The sequence below is a fragment of the Furipterus horrens genome, unplaced genomic scaffold (genome assembly GCF_987537825.1).
Source record: "Furipterus horrens unplaced genomic scaffold, mFurHor1.1.pri manual_scaffold_12, whole genome shotgun sequence".
NCBI classification, from domain to species: domain Eukaryota; kingdom Metazoa; phylum Chordata; class Mammalia; order Chiroptera; family Furipteridae; genus Furipterus; species Furipterus horrens.
The window spans coordinates 75,746,795-75,772,109 of NW_028327182.1; the positions used below are offsets into that span (position 1 = coordinate 75,746,795).

General features: G+C 39.3%; 1 protein-coding gene across 2 annotated transcripts in view; it reads left to right on the plus strand.

The window, feature by feature from the left end:
* Nucleotides 1-25,315, plus strand: part of ZMAT4 (zinc finger matrin-type 4) — a 332,769-nt gene that overhangs the window by 113,823 nt on the left and 193,631 nt on the right. For both annotated transcript variants that reach the window (XM_090258117.1, XM_090258116.1), the window contains exon 3: nt 10,933-11,022. In XM_090258117.1, coding sequence (XP_090114243.1) covers nt 10,933-11,022 — 90 coding nt within the window. The remainder of the gene's footprint in view (nt 1-10,932; nt 11,023-25,315) is intronic.

The following is a 25,315-nucleotide window of genomic DNA, read 5'->3' on the forward strand; positions in this document are numbered from 1 at the left end:
AAAAATCCTCAACAATGTATTAGCAAACCAAATTCAACAACACATGAAAGGAATCATACACCATGATCAAGTGGGATTTATTCCAAGGATAGAAAAATGGTTTGGCATCTGCAATTCAATCAATGGGATATACTATATTAACAAAATGAATTCTAAAAATCATATGAAAATCTCAATAGATGCAGAAAAAGTATTAGGCAAAATTCAGTATCCATTCATGATAAAAAAAACTCTTAGCAAAGTGGTTTTAGAGGGAATGCACTTCAACATAATAAAGGTCATATAAGACAAACCCACAGCTAGTATTATACTCAATGATGAAACATTGAAAGCTTTTTCTCTAAGATCAGGAATGAAACAAACTGGAAAGGAAGAAGTAAAACTGCTGCTATTTGCAAATGACATCATATTCTATATAGAAAATCCTAAAGATATAACAAAAAACCGAAACAAAACAAAACAAAAAAGCCCTATTAGGACTAGTAAACAAATTTAGTAAAGTTGCAGGACATAAATAAATATATAAAAATTAATTACATTTCTATACACTAACAATGAAATAGCAGAAATAGAAATTAGAAAACAATCCCATTTATAATTGCATCCAAAACTATCTAGGAATAAATTTAACCAAGGAGGTGAAATATCTGTACACTGAAAATTACAAGATACAGCTAAAAGGAATTGATAAAGACTCAAAAAATTGAAAAGATATTCAATACTCATGGATTGGAAGAATTAATATTGTTAGAGTGTCCTTACTACCTAAAGTAATATACAAGTTCAAGGCAATCACAATGAGAATTCCAAAGGCATTTGTCACAGAAATAGAACAAACAATTCTAAAACTTGTATGTAATCACAAAAGACTGTGAATAACCAAAGCAATCTTGAGAAAAAAGAACAAAGCTGAAGTCATCATACCTCCTGGTATTATATTACAAAGCCATAGTAATCAAAACAAACTGAACAGGCTAGAGAGCCCAGAAATAAGCCCATATATGGTTATTAATTTATGACAAGGACACCAAGAATATTCAATGGGAAAAGGACATTCTCTTCAATAAATGGTATTGGGAAAACTGGACCCATATCTTATGGCATACAGAGAAATCAACTCAAAATGGACTAAAGACTTGAATTTACGACTTGAAACCATAAGATTCCTAGAAGAAAGGAGAGAGCATAAGTTCCTTGACATTGGTATTTGTAATGATTTTTGGGTATGACAGCAAAATCAAAGGCAATAAAAGCAAAAACAAGCAAGCAGACTATAGAACAAAAAGTCTACTCAAAGAGCAGCTGTGCTGTGCAGAACTCTTACAAGTACCTTGTGAAGAAATAAAAATAACAAGAAATTGAGATTTCAGTCATAAGAACAGAGTTCAGTTTAAGAGTAATTATATGGTACATGTCAAGGAGTGCGAAATAATGGAGTAAGAAGAGACTCTAATATGAAAGTGTATATGGAGTAAAGAGGGCCCGTGTGGGCCTTGCTGTTGCTGTTGCTCTTACTGTGGTTGTCTGAGTGATTGTCCTGCCTTGCTCAGCTAGTAATTCCTTTCACAAGGGCCGGGACTCTATGTGACCTTATTTTCTCCACAGACTAGACCTCCCTCCAAACAAAGAGGCGAGACTGCACTAGTGTTTGCCTATGGCAGTGGTGGGGTTAATCTTGGGAGACTTCACACAGTGATGCTTTTACAATTAAAAAAAAAAACAAAAAAATCCAGGCATGAATTTTATAAGGGAAACAATAGCCCAGGATTGGCTTGTGGTGTTTTCCACTTTCTCATTTCAGGAGGATTTAATAGCTTTGCTGCTTCAAATCACCCAGTTTTCTCTGACTTTAGTTACTGATCACACTGGCTTTATTTTTTCCCTTATCTCTAACTTTAACATATTTATAAGGGGCTTCTGGGGAAATATCACTTTTGTTTTTTTCCCCAAACAGCAAAAGAGAAGCCTAGATGAGATATACTGTATAGCATTATTTACCCTCTAGTGTTCTCTCATTTTTCATGTGCTTCTGCTTAAAATGCTCAGACATCATAGAGACGTAATTGGCAGAAAAATCTTTCCTCCATGCTTTGGTGGTAAAATAACTTTCTGGGTTGCAAGACATTGATTTAAAATTGCAATGCATTGATGTGGTCACTTGTGTAGGCAGACAGAAGTACAAATTTAGTGCAAATATGTTTACACAATCATGAATACTGCACATTCCTACTATATATGTTTTCTCCAAAGAAAAGTAATTTTTCCTAATAATTGTTTGAGATAAGCATTTCTCATTTCAGATGCTCTTTTATAAATGTTTTAGAAAAAAATGAAATGACCCAGTTCTAGAAACTTTGAAGCTATTCTTTTTGCTTTTGATAAACAGACTGAATACTGTGTATAAGGAGAAAGAACCCAAGAGAGCATCTGGTTCAGTTGATGGCACATGTCTCGGGTTAGGCTGACACAATAAAATACTGTAGAATGGTGTCTTAAACAACAGGCATTAATTTCTCAGTTTTGAATGTCTGACATCAAGGTTCCAGAAAGGTGGGCTTCTGGTGAAGCCTCTCTTCCTGGCTTACAGAATGGCCACCTTCTTGCTGCGTCCTCACATGGCCTTTACTGTGTGCTCGTGGGAAGAGGAAGAGATGCCTAGTGTCTCATCCTTGTCTTCAAAAGATACCAGTCCTATTGGATTAGGGCCGCACCCTCCTGGCTCCATTCAACCTTAATTACCTTCAAGAAGACCATATCCCAAAATTCAATAAAATTTGGGGTTGGACTTCAACATATGAATGTGTGGGGACACAGTTCAGTCTACAACAGCGCAAATGCCCTAAGTCCTACAATTAAAAAGTAAGAGACATGATGCCCTAGCCCAACAGACTCTACGCCTGACCACAGGTTAAAAGGGACTTTATCAAACTAGCATCTGGGGGTCAGGTTCTTAGAAGCAGTGGAGGAACTGGCTCTGGCTTCTCGCAAACCTCTTCCTTAACAAACTGGATCTGTTTGTGCCACAGTGTCTGCAGCCATGTGGTTCACTCTGAATCTTGACTTTCATACTAGTTGCAGCAATTTCTCAGTTTCTTTAGAGTTTATGCTTCAAGCTCAGTCTTCATCACTTCACCTGCTGAGAGTTTTTCTTCCAGTGTGCACAATCTGCAACATGCCTGCAGTTGTTTCTTAGAACTCTTTCTGGTCTGCTTCTCCCTGACTTGTACTGTAGCAGTTGGGTATAGAGATGAAAATAGATGGATGTTGGGTTGGAATTTGTTTTTAAAATGGAAGGGAATCTATAACAATTATCTGCACAATACTTCCACACAATTGGTTTAATTAATCAAAGGCCTAGGGCTCTTATTCTGAGATTGCCTCATTCTTTCGTTCATGCATTCAATTACTCAATCAACAAACTTTTATCAAGCACCTACTATGTATCAGGCATAGTAATAGATAATGGGGACATAATAATGAACAACAGTTATAATTCCTGTTCTCTGAGAATTTTATAAGTTATGGGATCTTGAGCAAGTCTCTTGGTCTTTCTGAGACTTATTTTCCTCATCTTAAGGAAGGACAAGTAGAATGGTAAATAATCAGTGTCAAAACAAATCTTTAAAGTTTTGATTTTTCCCCTCTAATTACTGAAATAATTATACCTCTTAAGTAACTGGAACACCCCCCCCCACAAAATTCATACATAAGAAAAATTAAAACCACCTGTGATCCGTGATAAATAATGTTAATCTTTTGGTGTGTTTCTTCCTAGACTGTTGCTACATATATGCATATACATGTATGTACACATATATTTTTGTTTAAAAAACTTGGCATCATTTATAGTCTTGTTTGAAATGGAGAATTTTTTTCTTAGTATTATTTTATAAATACTTTTCATGTCACTGAATGTTATTATTGTGCTTGTTAATTGTGGTTTGGTAATCTATCATATAGATATATCATAATATTTATTTCTCTCATTTAGGGCACTTAACTTATTTCTCATTTTCACTAATATAAATATATGACAATACATGTTTCTGATTGCTTCCTTAATATAAATTCATAGAAGTAGGATTGTCAGCTCAAACAAGTTTTTGCCTGTTGAATACATATTGCAAAATTTCCATCCAGGAAGCTTGAATCAATTTATATGCCTACTAGCTAAGTTCAAGAATCTTAGTTTTCCTGATCTTTACTAATATAGATGTGTATATTTTGAAACTATTTTTGCCATATTAATAAGTAAAAAAATATATTTTTTACATAAAAAGATTGCAAGGTAGAATTTGAATGAACTTTTTTCATGTATCTTTTAGCTATTTTCATTTCTACAATTCCTATGTATAGCCTTTGATTATTTCATACAGGATGTGGCAAAAGTAGGTTTACAGTTTTACATGTAACAGTTCATTCTTGTATTATTTTTTATTAATTATTGTATTATTTTCCATAAGAACAACCATAAACCTACTTTTGCCCCACCCTGTATATGTATTTTGAATTAAAAAAAAATTTTGTAATCGTATCTATAAGTTCTGTCTCTTTTGCATGGTTGTTTTTTGCTTTTAAATCACAAAGTTAGATTTTTTTTTTAGTTTCTTTTTGGTGGTAAAGTGTTCAGTCTATTTTGGGAACTTTTGTGTCTATTTATTCTGCCACCTAAGCCATACTGTATTTGTTCTGGCCTTTTGTATGCAAGATCTTCAGTATCCATACCATTCCCAACCCCCACTCCCTTTCTTTATCCTATGCCTCTACATTTTCGAAATTTTTCTATCCTGACTTTCACACTGATCTTCTGTGTTAATTCTGTTCTTGACCTTCTGTGAAAGACCTTCCAAATTGAGCTATGATATGCTTAATGTCCTTACTTTATTAACTCAGACAGTACATCTTCATCTTAATTAGTTGTCTTTTAGCTTTTATCTTTAGTTTGTATTTTCTTAAATGAAATGGCATGAAAAATGTACCTTTCGAAATTTACTTCCATTTATTGTAGTAATATTTTTCATTGAAAAAGAAAAAAACCCTTTGTTTCTCCTCCTTGAGCGTTTTTCCAAAGTCTTGTTTCGTATTACAGAATTTATTCACAGGTGCCACTCAACCTTGGCAAAACAAAAGGATATTAAGGCCTGCCACATGACCCCAGTGTGCATGGATTGGCCTTGGATCTTCTCATAGAATCTTCTGAGCATCTTCTGACCCTATTTTATCTGTGGGACTGGATTATAGACCATGTCAGTGGCTTAGCAGCCTGGGCAGGAGATCTAGAAGTTGGTACCTTGGGTAGTTTCAGCAGAGGAGTTTCATTTCTTCCTCCTCTGTGTTGGTAAGGCCTTCCTCTAGGGGCCAGGTCTCTCTTCCTAGGTTTTAAGTTGGTCCTTCCTCAACTCTAGGTTTCTGTATCCAACCTCCTTCCTGTGGTACTAAGGAAAGATGCATCACCTGGCGAAAGAGCCCCCACTCATCAGAGGACTCTCTACCACTTGTGGTTCTCTCTTCGGCTCATTGGCTTTAACTTTGACTTTCTAGTGAGGTTGTGTTACCACTTTTCCAGGGCTCAGCCTTGGCACCTCTCAATCTTGGAGTGTTAAGTTGAGTTCTTCCAGGGCACATTCTCCTTCTTCCTGAGAGATGGAAACCCATTCTCTCATCATCCAGTCATTCCTGGGCAGCCTGGGAAGTCAGACCCTTAGTATTTGTGGTCCTCATCCTAGAATGAGTGGAAATGCCTCGAAATTAGTGGCATCTGAGAATCACCCTTCTGTAATTATCAGTCTGCTCCAGGTTTTCCCTTTTTCTTATAGTCTTTGACTTATTTTATCTGGTTTCTAGAAGAGGTATAATTAGATATCTATGATGAAGTAAGATAGTGAAGACTTAACTAGGAAATCAGGAATGGATCCTAAAGCTTATTTGAAATCACACCTCTCCTGCCAGCCTCAAAACTGTGATTTGAGGATAAAATGAGATGATACATGTGAAAAAATTTTAAAGGCTGTTGGGAGCATTATGCAAACACAAAGTCACTTTATCTCCACATTTTATGAGGCCAAAAATCAGGAGCCCTGTTGGAAGCAAATCTGGGTTGAGGATTTTTTTTAACTAATACGTGATAATGTAAGATGGTTCTTTAGGCAAAGCACAAAGCCATTCTATGTGTTTCTCCCCCTTCTTTCTCAGCAGTACATCTGAAATAGTGGTTTGTCTTCCTCTTTATCCCCCCAAAGAGAAGGCTGGCCTGAATTTCCACTTAAGGCTATTTCTTTGAGTGCCAAGAGACTTTTTCAGCAAAAGAAACTAATCTGCAGATAGGTCTGCCCCTGCACAATGCCTGGCATCAGGGGCAAGGACTTTAATTAAAATGGAAGAGTTGGTAATTTCTGGCCTATCTGGGAAGCTTTAAGCTGATGTGGTTTGAATGAAAGTAATGACTTTTGCTTAAAATGCAAATATAAATGCAAGAAAAAGCTGGGGACAGCTCTTGGTGCAATTGAAAGAGACTATAATTTTTTTTTCATGCCTTCTCTTAAAGTAATTGTCCTTTTCCTTCCTGAAACTCTGTAATATATGCATTTAACATATAGGATATTTTTTTCTCTTTATATTTTCTTTCAGCTGGCAGTGTGTCTGTCTTTTTAAATTCTTAGAAGCAGTGCAAATTTTAGGTATTAATACATCTTTGGAAAAGTTGTAAGGATTTGTTGGTCTGTATGTTTATCTGTATGACATAAAACAGTTTCAGAAATAGCTTTTTTCCAGGCCTTCTCTGTTTAGTTGTCTGGACATTTGCCACCCAGCCCCATAGTCTCAATTAATGCACAGAAAGCAAGAGTGACACATTGTGAAAAATACACATTTTTACTCTGGCGTATTTGTATCTACCAAAATAAAGTTTTAAAATTTGAAGTAACATGTATTGCTCTTGGGTTAAGTACACTTACCTAATTACCAAGTATTGCAATAAAAAATATGTGTTTTGAATGTTGATAAGACATTTATAAGGGTAGATGAAAATGTGACCAATTATACTAGTACATGCCAAAAGCATTCCAGATCAATGATATTTTTTACTAATAACAATCATTGTGAGTAAAAGGTATTCTTAATGAGGAGTTACAATGGCTTGAGCATTATGAAGTTATTATTTTTATATTAAAGGCATATTTATAGAAATAAAAACATGAGAACTACCCATATTTCCTCTACCTTAATAAATCATGCTTCCCCCCACCTCTTATTGATATACTAATGAGTTTTTATATAACTGCAATTCCAGTATATGAGCAACTTGGAGTTTAGAAATTTTCATTCAACATTCATTATGTGGAAAGAATTTCTTTTTTCAGTTTTCAACTGAACATGAGGGCATTCCATGGCCACCTGTTACCCCAATTTTTTTTCTTTTTAAATAATACTGCAATGGACATCTTTGCTCAAATTTAATTTTAACTTCTGTGGGGAACGTTTTGTTTTTAGAATAAATCAAAGGAAGTGAGATTACTCTGCCACATGTCAAGCAGTGCAGGTAGCTGAGGGGTCTAGAGGAGCCAGGTGAAGACAGGCACTCTAGGTGACTCAGAGTGTTCTGGCCGGAGGAAGAGGTGAGTGCGCCAGGAAGACAAAAGAGGGCTCACTAGCAGTGCCGCATCCTGATGTTGAATGGTGCTAAAGACACCCCAGCACTGAGGCTGGGCAAGGTGCTGCGCTCCCCCAAACATTCCACCTCTTTCCCTTTGTCCACCAACATCCTTAGGAATTGGCTTTGGGTGTGAGTCAAATTAACTGAGAGGGTCACTCCACACTCCTCTCATTGCCTTTGGGGTTTTTACTTCCAGTCCAAAGACAAGGATGACCTGTGGGTGGGAAGGCATTGGATCCGGCCCAGGCAGCCTGGAAAAAGCAGTGGGAGGGAAAAGAGATGGCCAGGTGGAAGGGCCACAGTCAGTGGTGAACAAGAACACCTCCACTACCGTGCCAAGGCTCTGTTTCTCTTTACCCTCAAATAAGAGCAGAAGTAGTACCTTAGGGGAGTCAGTCCCCTTTCCGTCAAACCTGAAGCTGGGGGAGTTGAAGGAGAAAAAACCAGCCTTTAATGAACACAATTCGCTAATGCTCCTTAAACTCCAACATCTCTCCTCACAGCATGGCTTCACAGCAGAGTTTGTCATTTATTTCGATTCCTTTTCAGTTAACAAGTTCTTACTAGTTTTATCCACCTGCAATTAAATAACCCAGTGAACTCTGCCTTTGCTGGAGTCTTTATGAAAGAAGAGTAATATTTTAGGAAAGAGAAAAAAAAGAACAACCACAAATCAGGCCGCATTATGAGACTTTCAATTTTGCCACGATTTTGTTCTCTGGGAGTCCAGGGCTTTGAGTAGACTGATGATGTAGGGACTGTGATAAGACCTTTTTTTTTTATTGTAACAAAGGAAAAATTGAAATCCCACTTCAGCAATATTTGAGTTCACGCTGTTATCATATTGTCTTTTCATCAATTACTTGTCTGTTGGGCTTTTCACCAGACCCAGCTCTGTGGCCACATTCAGAGCTTGTGGGGTTTTTTAAAGTTCTTTTTTTAAAAAAAAATTTTGACTGTAGCAGTATATTCCTAATATTACCATTACCCCTTACCTACAATTAGCAAACAGAGCTGTAGAAAATGTATACAGATTTTAGTAGTCAACATATGTATCTTTGAAAAGCACAAATACTAGTTTGCACTGAAATGTTTTAAAAAACATGCAGAAGCTGAACAATGGTGTTGAAATCAAATGACGCAGGTCCACACAGATCTCTATTTCTCTGACCTTCCAGATAAACAAGACTCCAGATAAACCCTGATTTAAAGTTTCTATGCATACTAAAAATGCATACAAATGTATTGCAAAATCACACTTCAGTACTTTTACAGGTCTGTAGTAGTACTTTTCATGTTCCAATAGCACTTTTAAACTCAGTTAAAGACCTTAAAAGTATTCAGGGATGACTTAGAAGCACAGTCTAGTTGCTCTAGGCACACACACACACACAAAAGGAATTAAAAAGTGATTAATGAGGAAAACCAGACAGAAGGAATTTACAATATATCCTGTAAACAAGATGCAATTTGCTGTTTGCCTAATCAATGAAGACAAACCAATGTCCAGGATATTGACTAGAACCCAAATGTTAAGGGTGAAGTGGAACCAAGGCCTGCACAAGGAGAAATAATCTCTGAGTAAAATAAGGCTATAGAGGATTGGAATTAGGTAGAAATGAATTCAAGACAAATTCACATTATAGAGGCTATAGTAGAACCAGAGGCAGGGGTTGCTGCAGTCAATACTGAGAAATGTTTCTTCAGCATTATGTGAATTACAATTTTTCATATGCATATTATTATGTTCATTTTGTACATGGAGACATTTTGGCTATAAACAAATTAGAGTAAGTGACTTGTTCAATATCACACAGTTAGAAAGTGGTAGAGACAGAAGTGAGGTTTTGAACTTCAGATAACAGTCAGGCGCAGCTTAACAATAGAGCTACATTCTGAGAAAGGCATCACAGGCAGTTCCATTGTTGTGCACACATCATAGAGTGTGCGTACTTACGCAGACCTAGATGGTACAGCCGGCTACGCACCTAGAGTACATGGTCTAGCCTATTGCTCCTAGGCTACAAGCCTGTACAGCATGTTACTGTACAAAACTACACCAGATTAAATGAATACAAGAGAAAATGATGCAATCAAGAGATGAGTTCAATATGAGATGCATGAGGCTGCTGCCAGCATAACACAGCCTAGTCTTTTACAGAAAACTTTTTATGTGTAGAAAGAATACACTCTGACATAACAATAAGAAGTATAGTAAGTAAATGCATAAGCAAGTAATACAGTCATTTATTGTCATTATCAGTATTATGTACTGTACATAACTGTACGTGCTATACTTTTATATGACTGGCAGTGCAGTAGGTCTGTTTACACCAGCGTCCCCACAAACACGAGTAAGGCGTTGTGCTACGACGTGACAATGGCTACGATGTCACTAGGCAATAGGGATTTCTTCAGCTCCATTATAGTCTTGTGGGACCATCATTGTATATATGGTCTGATTTGACTATATTTTATTACTACTCTTTTCACTCCATCCTCCTGCCTCAGGTAGCAGCTTGGAAGTCAGAACTGCAGTATTCCCTAAGGTGAGGGGAGTCTGGGGGGAGTCTCAGCTGAGCAAAGGAGTGGAGGAAAGATGCAACCGCTCCTGGGCATGGACTGGTTATTGCAGGCGGAAGATGCTAACCCTGCTAATCCTGTGGGAGGAGAGGCTTAATTTGTTCCCTCGGTGTGCTGACCTACACAGAGCTTGGGCTCTGACCAGTCCTCAGATGCACAGACAATGTTTTTCATTTGTTCATAATATCTGACATTGGAAATCTCTTTTGACGGCTTATTGCTGAAGCTAAGGTATGAGAACCGAAGGGAAAGGCTTTTGCTGGAGGTGCTGTGTGTCCTGACTCCTGGAGGCCTGGCTCCTAGCTCCTTAGGGCAGGGGAGTGGGAGTGAGAGAAATTGGAGAACATAGCTTATCATGACCGTTGGTCCTTGTATTATTCCCTCCGCTGACCTGTGTTACTTTTGAGGACAATTGACTATATTATTCACTCCAAGCTACAAGACCCCAATGCTCTTACCTTTCATACTGAAGTGTGTTTTCTAATCCTGAAATTATATTGGCTTTATGACCTTGGGCAGGTCATTTAACATCTGATCCTCTATCCCACATAACACACAGGAGCTTGCAAAAGTGTTTTCTATTAAAAGTACTTCTTGGCAGTTGCAGTCACTGGCTGTGTTTCCAGATATTATTACTATTACCCTATATTTAAAATGCCTTCCCTTTCACACTATCTGCTTCTGCTTTTCCTTCCCAGAGTCGAAAACATGCAAGCAAAGTCCGACTGTATTACATGCTTCACCCCAGGGACGGTGGGTGTCCTGCCAAGAGGCTCCGGTCAGAAAATGTGAGTATCTGGCACCATGTGATATCCGTGACAATCTCTGTGTTTGCTAAGAACTTTGCAGATCTAGGAATTGTAACCATGTAGAAACAGTTCTCATTAAATATTACAGAAAATATTACTTGTAAGCAAGTCTTTTATCTTTTTCCTGGTAGAACCTGCGGGTATGGTATTAGAGGACTTTTTGATGATACTATGCTGGGACCGCGCAGAGAGAGTGCACTGAGGTGCCAGGGCAGAAAGAGGCTGGGGAGGGGAGACAGGAGCCAAGAGAAGACAAATAGCAGGGAAGACATGGCCTAAGGGGCAAACCTGTCAGAAATTGCAGATACTTTGCTTTTTACACATTTTATTTTTCCTTTGGTATGTAAAACAGCATGCAAATTTGTTCACTTATAAGGAGGACTGTGCTATCTTGCAAATAAAAACACTCAGGGTTTTTGATCAGCACCCCTCCCCCCGCACCCTCTCTAAGGAAACATTTACTTGGGAAGACAAATGATATTGTAATTACAAAGTTGCTTTGAGGGTGTCAAGTCAGAGCTAAGGGTTTACTTCAGCCAGGTCAAGGTGAAAACTAATGAAATAAATATTCCTAGCAGGGCTTACTTTTCTAGTAAGTGGAATATTATTTTTAAATTTGAGCTGCTTTAAAAAAATTAAAGTATAGTTGGCACACCATAGTATGTGAGTTTCAGGTATCCAACATAGCAATTCAACATTTACATATTTTACAGTATGTGAGCCCCATGTCAATCTAGTAACCATCTGCTCTATCCAAAGTTTTCACACTATTATTATCTATATTCACTTCGTTGTTTTTTACCCACCCCTCCACCCCCTCCCCTCTGGAAACCATCAGTTTGTTCTTTGTTTCTATAAGTCTGTTTTTGTTTTGTTGTGTTTGTTCATTTGTTTTTATCTTTTAAGAAAAATTTCACATATAAATGAAATCATGTGGTATTTACCTTTCTCTGTATGACTTATTTCAATTAACATAACGCCCTCTAGATCCATCCATGTTGTTGCAAATGGCAGGATTTCATAATTTTTATTGCTGAGTAATATTCCTTTGTATGTGCATGCACCACATCTTCTTTATCTGTTGATGGACATCTAGGTTGCTTTCATATTTTGGCTATTACTAGTAATGCTACACTGAATATAGGTGTGCATAGATCATTTCAAACTAGTGTTTTAATTTTTTTTTTTTTTTTGGATAAATACCCAGAAGTGGAATTGCTGGGTCATCTGGTGGTTCTGTTTTTAGTTTTTTGAAGCATCTCCATACTGTTTTTCATAGTGGCTGCACCAATTTGCAGTCCCACAACAAGGAGTGGAATAGTCATAGCCGTGATAAACGCTGAGGCTCAGACACAGAATTTTCTCACTCTTTGAGTTCTGAGGAGGCTGCAAGCATAGATTTATACCCTATAGTATCATTTATACTTGTGATCTTGTTTTCCTTTGCTGCCGTAAGATGCCAGTCTCCTTTTCTTCATTAAAAATTAATACACAATCATTGAAGAAACTTGACAAAAGCTGTACTTGTATATTCTTCACAGGAAAGAAAAGAGAGCAAGAGAACAGCACACGACCAAAGGCAGTGAGCATCAGGGCCAGCGTTGCTAATGAATTCCAAGCATGCCTGTTAGCATCACAAAATGAACTGCTCCTACACAGACTAATCTGGAACGGAGGGATTTTCTTTACTGCCTTGGTGAAGCAGTATTTGGAGCTTAGGGTGCCACAAAAACTTTGCAAGTGCTATGAAGTGGGGCTGAATCTAGTTCTGGCAGTGCTCAGCTTTATGTCCTTGGGCAAATAATTGATCTCTGTGAGCCTCAGTTTCTTCAGTACAGCTATAATTATCATACTTTCCTCACTGGGCTTTTGTGAATATGAAATGAACAAATAGGTAATTAGGTGCGTTGCTACATGTCAGGCACTGAGAAAACGAGAGATAAATAAGACACAGCCTTGTCTAAAAGAAATTCATAGTATAGTGAGGGAAATTAACACTGTATAAAAAATAGCTATAATGTCACAGTATAGGTGTTTATTAACATTCTTCACAAAGTCCCATGGGAACAATGGGCAGGTGAGTTATGCCAGGGCAATCTGATCAGGGAAGGTGCTACTCAAGAGTTGGCACTTGAGTTGGGGTCTTTGGGCTTGAATGGATTATACCAGATGGAAGCAGTGGGAGTGAGAAAGCAAGACAGGTACATTTTGTCAAAAGAACTTATTAAACCACAGGAGCATTGGCCTAAGCCAGCTTTATGTTATCTCAGAGTTCTTTAGCTGCACTGGAATCATGCTTTCCATCAGGTATCTATTAGAAGAGAGACAGAATTAGTCGTTGTTGTTTTTCTTTTAAAATTATCTGACAATGGTGCCCATATCGCTTCATTTAATAGCCGTTTAGTGTCTTATTCCAACAGAAACATTGAGCTCAAGGACACTTGACAGTTAGCTCTTGAACACAGATGACTTTCTATCCACTCAAGTTCTACACATGAATGTTGCACTTATATCTGAGCTTCGAAGAGGGGCTTGACCAGGAAGACAGAAAGGGGGCACTGGGACTCAAGCTGATGTTCTTCCAAGACATGGTCTTGCCACTCTGGTCAGACTCATGATTCACCCCACGCAGGCTCTGGTTCTGCCAGTAACCTTAGGTCAGTTTATGGTATGGAAGATCTTTGGTTTTGAGAGCAAGAAGTATTAGCAAGGATTTGAGGACCTTTTCCTTTGATATATCTGGGTTCTGAAAACTTTGATCTACCAATGATTTATTTATTAAATCGTTTTTTCTACAACTTATTAATCATAGCGTTAAAGCAAATCAGTAAACAGGAAAAGCAATGTAATGATCTTACTTTTGAAAGAGATGATTGGTGCTTTTATTAGGTTATGTCTGCATAACAAAGGTAAATGTATTATTTCCACTAGGCACTTAGATATAGTGGATAAGGTACAGAGGCCACCCCTGTCCCTCTCCAGAGCTCTGAGAATCAATAGTGGTAATTATTTGGACCAACTTTATTTTTTTTTTAAGATTTTATTTATTTATATTTAGAGAGAGGGGAAGGGGAGGAGAAAGAAAGGGAGAGAAACATCAATGTGTAGTTGCCTCTTGCACTCCCCCAATTGAGGACCTGGCCCACAACCCAGGCATATGCCCTGACTGGAAATCCAACTAGTGACCCTTTGGTTCCCAGGCCAGTGCTCAATTCACTGAGCCACACCAGCGAGGGCTTGACCAACTTTATTTTGTACAGACTCATACCTAATGGTTGAGAAACTGAATATACAAATGGACAATGGCCAGACCATATATAAAAATAGAACTTTGTCCAAAAATAACTAAGCCATTAATGTACAGTAACCAGCCCAGGAAGCCTACCTAAATCAGACTTACAAAAAGTCTGGCCTTTGTCTTCAGTAACCCTTTTAACAATAGACCCCAAATGGATAGGGCTTAATTACCACCTTTTAGCTTCCCCAAGTTTTGTCCCCACCTGAAATTAATACCAACCAGAAAAAGCCACATATGCATCCTAACCAATCACACAGGATGTCCTCTTCTAGTTAACCTACCTATAGCTTCCCCATGCCAACAACGTCCACTCAGGGTGCATCTGAAACCCCCCCTTTTACATAATAAAGTTTCCCACTTCTCTGCTTGCCGTTAAGTCTCCTCCAAATACAGTCTGATGGTGGCTAAATCCTTGCTATAAGAAGCTTTGAATAAATAATCTACCTTGTGCTCATTTGGTTGGTCTTTGTTTATTTCCACAGGATTGTAAAATGTGATAACCATAATATCTAATACATAAGTTTGTTCTAAGGCCCAACTGAGGTAATTCATTTATTTAGTCCTTTGTTTTTAAGGAGGCTTCTGCACGCATTATTATTATTTTTGTTACTCTTTCCACAAGCAGCCTGTGTCCTTGGAAGGACGTAACAATTTCCTCCACTTGCTCCTCTCTTCCTGCCCATGCTCCCACCTGCCCTGCCTGCAGGGGCTGTGGCAGGTTTGTACCCCAGTGTTAGCTGACTGAGAGCAGTTTCATGCTGCCCTGAGTACCCGGCAAATGGGTGGCTTCTAGAAAGAGAGAAAACTTGTACCTGACTTTCCAAACCTTGACCACAAACGAACCTTGGCCCCTCTGTGATGCCTCCAATTGATGGGGCTGGTGAGTAATGGCATAGTGTCCCCTCCCCCTCCTTAGCCCTCTGGAATATACAGTAACTCTGTTTACACACAGAGGCACAGAGGTGGCCATTGTTACTGATAAGTCCTATTGCCATTTCTACCCCAGGTCATTGGACCTTGTTGTTGTTTAAAAACATATTTATTTTTGTCTCCTGTACCAGCATTTCTAGCTTTTAAAATTCCCCTTTCATGTGCTTTTACTTTGTAGAATCCTCCTTTGGATCTTCTGAGTTTTCTCTCTTGGAATTTTAGAGCAAGACATTTTCCCCTTGATGCCACAGAGTAAAATTACATGTAAAATAAGTTGTTATAGTTGATTGCCCTAGAGAAACTTTTAGTAATTTCCTGAGTATTCTAGCCAAAAAAAAGGCTTTAGAAATTCTCTAGCGCATTGGGTATCTGCATTTTTCACCAATGGCCCTTTTTATTACCTTCTTATCCATGGGTCACATGCTTTGAAAAAAACCGTCTATTTGGGAAATAGCACTTTTAAGTAAAAAGGTGATTTAGTTTTACTTTTATTTTTGTTCTGCAAAGATAACAACTGCTGATCCAAATCTCCAGTCTGTGTTAAGTAAGTAATGTTTTTACAGGGAGTTAATATAATTCCTTCTAAGTGGAGAAGCTTGACATTTGGTTAGCCTGATCAGTTTATCAGGCCTAAATATTTACCTGATTTCCCTGAGGTCTGAAGTATCCAGCATATATTGAGAACCTCCAATGTTACTTTCACAGGCACCCAAACATCCCAGGTTTCAGGTTGGGAAGACTCAATCTAATCCAACAACCCCTCTGAGTACAAAGGTGAAAAGTAGGCCCAAAGAAGTACCAGACCTTGTCTAAACTTGTCCGAACTGCGATTAATTAAGGCTCTCCTCGTTTCCCTAAATCCTAGTCCTAGGCTTTTCCTACGTATCTTGAAATTGTATCTTATTTTTAGGCATTGAAACCATTGCTGATTCCAGAGCCTGAGAGCACTATTGTTCCGGAAAAAGTAATAATAATAACTGTCACTTATCAGGCACTTCCCACTTAAGTTCTAAATGCTTATAGACATCAACACATTTAATCCTCCCAATTTTTGTACAAGGTGGCCCTCAGAGAAGCCATCTGGAATAGAGAGGTTAAGTAACCTGACTCTGGTCACACAGCTGCTAAATGGCATAAAAGGCTGGAAAAATATAAAACAAAACATAAGGAAATTTTAATTTCCTTTGGGACTGCAGACTAACTCACCATGTCACCCCATGAAACAGGTAGTTAGCACCTAGTAAGTCCTGGGGGTACAAAGATGAGAAGACATGGAACCTTCTTCAACAGAAATCAGAATCTGGAGGGGCGGGTCTTTTAATACAGTGTGACAAGTGCTACTGCAGACATACGCCTGGGCTACCATCTGGGTACCATCAAGGGGGCCCTAATCTCTCCTGGGAGATGGGACAGGAGACAGGTTTCATGGAGAAAGTGAAACTGAGCTGACTCAGGACGGACAGATGTGGGTGAGCCAAATGAAGGACAGTGGGAAAGGGCTCTTCTGAGTGTGGGGTCGACATGAGTAATGTCTGTAGGGAAGTAAAATTCAAAGGTATTTCTAGAGTATAAAGTGCTAGTAGGCGGCTGTGTTAGTTTCCTAGGGTTGCTGTAACAAACGACTACAAATTGAAAACAACAGAAATTTATTCCCTCACAGCTCTGGAAGCGACAAGTCTGAAATCAAGGTGTTGGCAGGGCCTCCCTCTGGAGTCTCTGATTGGAAATCAGGTCCCCGTTTCTCTCCTCGCTGCAGGGGTCACTGATCATCCTTGGGGAACCTTGGTTAGCAGCTGCTTTCACATTGCTTCTGCGTGTTTTTCCGTCTTCATCTAAGGAGGCCAGTCATTGGATTTAGGGCCCACTGCAATCCAGGATGACCCCATCATAACTAGTTAATCTGCAAAGCCCTTATTTCCAAATAAGATCCTATGTCTGAGGTGGACATGCATTTTAGGGAGGGGGACAGTATTCACCCAGAACAACAGTGAAGATAAAAATTGATGTTGCGATGGTGGACAAAGGTACAGACCTGTACTGGGCATCATATTGATATTTACTTTGTCTAGAATTGCTGAATTCATGGGCACTTCTCAAAGATACGTGTATTAACCCACAAAGCCTGTGTGTTTTGGCTTCCAGCTGTGCATTTAGAGATGGAAGTGGGGATTCTGACCCTGGCTCTGCTCCAAAGGTGTGTTTACAACCTTCTTTTGGACTTTCTAAACCTCATTTGCCATGGTTTTAATCAGGGCCCAGAATCACTGCCCTGCCTACCTCTCCGAGTTCAGAAGGGGCTCAAGAAAAGCCTTCTGTGTGTGAAGCTACGTTATAAACTCTGAAGTATGTACGACATGTTATTTCATGGAATTTTTTATTCTTTGTGTGTTGGTTCTATTCTTTGGTCTCTACAGTGCAATGTACAACTTCTGTAGTTCAGTTAGGTACAGGCTTGCTGTTCTCACCTTGAAGACCTGAAAAGCAATTAGGAAATAGGCCTGAGTTACTATTTACTTATGTGTCTTGAGTTAGAAGTCAGAAAATAGCTGCTGGCCAGATGCCACCACTGCCTGCTTTTTTAAGGTCTGCAAGCTAGGAATGGGTTTTACATTTTAAATGTTTAGGGATAAAAATTAAAAGGAGAATAATCTATTGTGAAGCATAAATTACATGAAATTCAACTCTTAATGTCTGTAAATAAAATCCTATTGGAACATAGCCACACTTAATCCTTTACATATTGTCTGTGGCTCCTTTCAGTCCACAATAACAGACTTGAAAAGCTGCTGTAGAGACTGTATGTCTCGCAAAGCCTAAAATACAAGAGTGGGCAAAAGTGGGTTTATAGTTGTGAGTATGCGAATGCTGAGTTTATTCTTGTATTAGTATTTATTAATTATTGTATTACTTTCCATATGAACAACTGCAAACCTACTTTTGCCCACCCCTGTATTTACTCTCTGAGTAACATATTTACAGAAAACAGTTGCTTACTGCTGTGTGAAGTGGATGATTTTGGTGAAGGAAGAGGAGTTGTTTTCACTTGTAGGCAGGACATTTCAGACTCTAAAGCTGCCTTGTCCTCTGTTCCTTGTGAGTTTTAGTTTATGAGTGCCCAGCTGGTTGAAGGTTTTGCTCAGTAGGAAGTATCATTTCAAACCCCTGAGCTGGAATCGGCATCATTGCCTTCTGCTTTTTTTCTTTCAATGCAGATGGTTTGAAATTTGTGAACTCAGGTTAGGTTATAAGAATTTGCTTAAGGCCTGCAAAACTGTGGAAACAGTGAGAATGTTTGGTTTCTTCCACCATCTAAACATCAAACTCAGCTTAAGGTAACCAAACCTCCCGAGTTTTCTGGAACAGCAATGATTTAAAATTTAGTCACTGCACATCAATAATATCTCCTGGCAAGGCTAATATTTCCTCTCTAAACTGTACCCAAGAGTGGAATAGAAACTTTTGTCAAACAGGTACACCAACAATCATCTAAATGAAGAAAACAGAGCTCCTCATGGATTCAAGTGTGCAGTCTGGCACTTCATCTGTACTTGACCTTCTAGGCCTGAGACTAGGTCTCTAGCCTGGGATTCTGGTTCTGAAACTCATTCATACTGAAATATATATCATAGTTATTACACCTATGCAGAATATGGTCTAGAGGAGAGAAAAGAAGGATTCCCTAAAATGACAGCTATGAAAATAATTTTTTAATGGTAGGGTTAGTATCATGAGTCTTTAATTACTGGAAGCCTTGTCACCTCCATCTTGTCCTCTGTATCTCCATTATTCTATTGTTGACAAAGCATTGGATTTATTTTCTTGTTAACAGGCCACTTATTAAGCCTTTTTATGTGTCAGGGCATATATTAAATACTTGTTAGATATTTCATTTGAATTTTACAACTTTATTGTGTCTCTTTAAAAAGATGTAAAGACCAAAGCTTGGGTCACGTATCTTAGCCAAAATCTCACACCTTGTCAGTGATAGAGCCAAGATTCAAACACAACAGAGTTTGACTCTAGAACCTGGGCTCTGCATTCTTCATTTGTTTATTCTTTTAAGAAATATTAATTGATTACTTACCCAGAGTCAGGTTCTGTGGTGATTGCTGAGAATTTAAGGGTGAATGAAACAGATATAGTTTCTGTTTACAGTGTTTACAGGATAGTGGGAGATACGGACATTCATTTTTTAAGGATCATACAAGTATACAAATAAAAGAAAGGAATGAAATAGCCTAAAATGGGGAATCATAAGGTCTTTGGGGTCAGAGAAGGCTTCTCTGAGCAAATGGCGCTTAGTGTCTGAAAGATAAGTAAGAATTAACTAAAGAGGTGAGGGGAGACAGGGTGATCCCTTGCACAAGCAACAGCATGTGCAAACCCTCTGTAGTCAGGGACATCATGGCACACTTAAGGAATAAGAAGAGCGCCAGCACGGCCGGTGTTCAGAGACAGAAGCAGGCATGATGTGAGGTGCAGAGAGCAGATTAACGGGGAAAAAAAAAGTAGAGGTGAAGTGTAAAATATCAGGATTTCAGTAGTTCACTGAGAGTATGGCCTTTGATGAGGGTCACGGCAGCTGTGAAAAATGAAAAATCAATACATTTGAGAGATAATTAAGTAGGTAAAAATGGATGAACTGAATTATGGGTATGAAAAGGAGATGGTTTTGGAATAACTTCCAGGTTTAGAACTTGCACAGTTAGATTGTTGCTGCCGCTTATTGCAGCCATGATAACCTTCATTTTTAAGGCCATGACCCAGAGAGCAGAAAGATGTGAGAAGGAGCAAAGGAAGTAAGGAAAACCCTTTCTCCAGATCATTCCAAGATGATCCAGGCTGAGCAGGAGTAAAGTTTGGAGGAGGTAAGTTTGCTGTCAGCCAAAGAGTAGGAGGCAACAAGGGAGAAGGGACTGGTGGACTTTTGTCCTCAGAGCTTCTACTCAGTTCAGTCTATCTACTTCTCTGATGGAGGATGAGGCTGAGCCAGGGGTCAGCCCAGGAAGTGGATCCCACCGAGGCAAAGGCTGGAGATACCCTGCAGCTCTGCTGATGTCAAAAGCCACCACAGTGTGTTAAGTGAGCTCAAGATAGTCACCAAGTTTGGGAGACCATGGTGAAGATAGTACCAGACCCCTGACATCCTGAACTAAGTCAGCAGGAAGTTGTCTGGAGGGTTTCCAGAGAGAGATGCAGATGTTGGCAATGGTCAGATATGTGCTTCCAGCGGGGGAACTGGGGTTATTTAAAGGGTTAAAACAGCTCAGATGTGCTCATGGGATCTCAGTCCAGTGAGTCCCAGAGGGTTCCTCCTGTTCTTCCTTAGTTTAAAAGGCAGAGCTGGTAGGAACTAGAGAGCACAGTTTTAGACTGTGTGAGGGCAGGTACTCACCTCATTTATCTTTGTGTCCCTAACACTTTGTACAGAGAGCTTCCATAAAAGATTGTTTGTGTTTTCACAGTAAGATATTGTCCTGTTATTTTTTTCTTTAAAATTTTGATTGAAAATAATTTTAGGAAGGCAAACAAACACAGGAGCCTGTCAGAATGAGGAGACAGAGAAGTATGGCCCAAAAGGGGAAACGGATCAAGGTTCCAGTGGGAGAACTAAGTGATGAGGAGATACCCAACCTAACAGATGAGGATATAGACAACCTAATAGAAGCAGAATTCAAAACACTGGTGATAAAGATGCTCACAGGCTTGACAGATATACTTGAGTATGGCAAACGCATAAGAAAAGAAGTGAAGGCTATGCTAAGTGAAACGAAGGAAAATCCACACAAAACCAATGGTGAAGGGAAGGAAACGGGGTTTAAATCAATGATTTGGAACATAAGGAAGAAAAGAACAGTCCACCAGTGCAGAATGAGGAAGCAAGAATTGAAAAAAATGAGGAAAACTTCCCAAATTTTGCAAAAGAGATGTACATACAGGTCCGGGAAGCACAGAGGGTCCTGAGCGAGCTGGACCCAGAGGGGACCACACCAAGACGCATCATGACTGAGATGCCAAAGGTGAAAGATAAATCGAGAGAGTCCTGGGGGCAGCAAGAGAGAGGTGGAGAGTTGCCTACAGCGGGGTGACTGTAGGACTATCAGCTGATTTCTCAGAGGACACTTTGCAGGCAGGAAGGGACCGGCAAGCAGTATTCAATGTGATGAAAGGCAACCTGCAACCAGGATTACTCTATCAGCAAAGCTATCATTTGGAATGGAAAGGCAGATGAAGAAAAAAAATTTTTAATAAGAAATTATTATTTGTATGGAAAATCTTAGAAAGCATGTCCATGAAATCTTACTTTAGATATACTCAGTTACTTATCAAAATGCCTTTGTTAAAAGAATGTTTTGTAAAATTAGGTTTATTCAATAAAATCTGAGGGTTATGAACAGCTTCTACAAGAATCTTCACAAGGTTCTTGGCCTTTTGTGGGTCATCCTCTAAGAGGAAAAGCCTGAGGGAAGGGAGAGGAGAGTCTTGGAGGGTGTATTCTTCTAGCACAAGCTGGTCTCTCCAGCAATTGCTTCATTTCAGGACCTACCTGTTCCAGCTCAATCTTCCCCCTGGAAAAATCCTGCTTGTTTATTTGTTGTCCCTGCCACTAGTCACTGCCTGCTTTCTCCGGTCTGTCCTTGAGGCTTGACACTACTTTACCACAAATCAAGGCTGTTAGTGCAGGTGTTGATGTGGAGCTAACAGTGCTAGATACCCTTCTCAGGTCCCAACTGTCTTTCACCCATAAGAGAAAAGGAATGTGTCACCCAGGAGGTTCTCTGGAGGACATTTTAGCACAGACTCAAGGGCGAAGAGATTGAGTAGATCTATTGGATGATCTTAAGACATGGAAGAGCGTAGGTCAGATTCCTTAGCAGATGTCTCACTTAGCACACTAAAGGAGCCCTTGAACATGAATCAGAATACATTTTGCTTAGGTTGTTTAAATACAGATTTCTGGAGACCATAGACCGCAAAAGAGCTGTTTGTTCTGCAATAATCACGCTCTCATTCGAGCTCTGAAACATTAGTTTTATCTGTTGGGTTTTCTTTTCAGGGGCCAGCAGGGGTGGGCGCCCAGGAGCATGGGAGCACAGTGGATAGCTCAATGGCATGTGGCCGCTGGGTTCTCCGGCTTTCACTTCCCTTGCTGCTATGTTCTCTCTCTTCAGGTATCTGGATCTCAAGCACATTTTTCCTGTCTGGGAAAAAAAATGTTTTTTTCCTGATAGATTTCCTTGAATAACATGCCAAAATCTCACAGAACATGTTTGTTTTTCTCTTAAGTCTCAACTCTTTCCTGAAAAAAATTTATCCTTCACTTTTAATCAAATTTCTTTCCTTATGTTTCGGGGTCCATTTATCTTCATCTCTTCTCCGGCTGCAGGGAGGGGTGTGGGAGAACCTCGCCTCCCTTCCTTCCTTTGTCCTACATAGTACAGTGAGTCTTTACTCTCATACAGCGATGTCATAAATCATGCCTGCTGTCTTCCCATTAAGTGACCCTGTGTGCCAATTCTGTTTCTTTTTAGTAACCTCTGGGCGTTCCTCATGCTCAGAATGTTATTCTTGTAGAACAAAGAAGTCTGTTTCCTTTACTACATTCTGTCTTGTGACTGTTTGGCTTTGTTTAGGTTGATGTGTTCTTTTAGAAATTATATAATACATATATCAATTTTTTCTTTTTGCCTTAGAACCAGCCAAGGGCTATGACATTAGAATACAAGATACATTTATAACTTTATGTGACCTAGATTTGGTGTAGGTGATGCTGAGACCAAAGATGGATATCTCCTGATAAACACCAGAAAGACTTGCAGAAATATATTTGAAAAATAAGGAAGATGCACTGACTTCTACTAATTTGAAGTAAAATGTCTCTTTAAACTTGATCTGGCAAACCTAGCTTATGCACCTGCCATACATCACAGACGACACTGGGAGCTTTGCATATGTAATCTTACCTACTTCTCAGAACATGTGATCACGTGAGCACTGCCGTGCCTGCTGACAAATGAAATAAAGAAGGTTCAGGGGGCAGTGGAAACTGAGATAAAAACTGAGGTGATCTCATTCTAGTATGTTTTTCATCCTGCCACCTCCCTGTGGTGGCCTCTGATTTGTAAGAAATGCCTTTCTTTATTTGTAGGAAATGAAATTCTGGCTTTTACTCCTGGCTCAGCCATTTCAATGTGTCAGTGACATTAGTAGTGCTTTGTTCCTGTAAAACATCCTTTATGGGAGTGGCTCCAAGAATTCTTCCACCCAGATCCTGTGGTGGGTGGGCTGGGGCGATGTTCATCGGCTCGTCCTAATCAGGTCCTTCTCTTCCCACGTCCCTACTGAGAGAGTTGATGGCCTTACACACTTACTGAAAATCTGAGAGGTCAGATGCTGTGGTGCCACCCAGTTCAGTGTAATGTAAGGAAAAGGCATGAGCAACAGCAGACCCTCCATATCACCCTGCCCAGGCTCTGTAGCTTCAGCTTCACTGGAGAGGACACTCCAGTGTCATCGCAAGATGTCGATTTAACACGGGAGGAGACAGATACCGTGTCACTCCCGAGTCGGACTGCACAGCCATTCTCGGTGGTGCAGATAGACTCTTAAGAAGCTACACCATCGTCTCTCGAGACGGACGGCTGCCGATGAAGGAAAAGGCATAGATGTTGGGAACTGCCCTGAGAGAGAATCTGGCCTCCAATTCCTGCCAGCTGGGTGACCTTGGTCAAGTTCCTTGATTTTTCTAAGACATTTCCTCATGTGAAAAATGCTAGCAACCACTTGTATGTTCCAGAAACGGAGTGGAGAATAAATGTGATAATGTAAATATCAAGTAGGGAGCACAGGGCCTGCTGAGGGATAGATAGGTGCTCAGCAACTGTTACTTTGTTATCTTTTCTAATGGACTGGATGATGGTGAGACTTTACTTGATAGGGGGAAAACACAGACCAGGGTGATTAGAATGAGCTAGTAGGGAAATTCAAGGCTCTGTATTCCAGGATTAAATGCTGCTGACAGATACGTTTTCTGCAGAAGCCCTAAGTAATTGACAAGGAACTAGACTGACTAAGAAAAAAATATTACAGTGTTCAATAACATTCTTGTTTTAATGAGTCTAACTCAATACAAAGAGTGAAAAATTTGGTGTTGGCATTTGCACACTGGAGCTTTGCTTGGAGGAACACATAGGTCTTGTCATTACTTGGTCTGTACCCAGCCCCAATATTAAAGTCTAGCCAGGAGAGAATTAGATATTTGGAACAGCTCTCAGTAATAGCACGTTCAGCTTCAGTCATGTGCTCAGTGAAGTTGGTTGTACCCTCTCCCTTTTGTTCACGGGTGGTATTATGCAGTCATGGCACAGTGACTTCAATAGATACTAAAAGTGTGGCTATTTAAGCATGTCATTCTTGAAGCCCCATTGAAACCCTCTATGGAAGCATATGTGAGTGACCATGGTACAGATCCATTACTTGCTTGTGACAGGAAACTTTCCTCTTGATCTGTGACACTATATAGCCAAGTCATCTTGTAATTTATTATTCATCTATTATATTTAAAAAACAAAGTTGTGTAGAAAGCAGAGTTATTTTATTGTGAATTCCTAATGAAGAAAAGCATTTTTCTTCAGAGTCATTAACTTGGTTTTACAGTTGACCTTTAAAGGAATGTCTATGATATCAGGTTCTAGAGAGCTCAGCAAATATTATCCTCTATATAATTTAAATAGTTATTACCATTTGGGTTATAAACATTGAATATGTATCATGAGACACACTTAAAAAATTTTTTTTGATATTTTATTGTAAAAGGAAAAAATCTTGTTTCATTGGTGGGTTGAATGATGGTTGACCTTTTATTATTAAATTTTCTCTTCACATTTCAGTTGTTCATAATCCTAGAAGGTCACTAGTTGACATTAGCAACCCCAGAAGTGAATGGTCATGCTATCGCATCCTAGGATTGACAAATTAGTTTGTTTGATCTCTCATTATCCACTATGTCCATTGTTGTAATGGGGCTGAAAAAAATGCAAGATA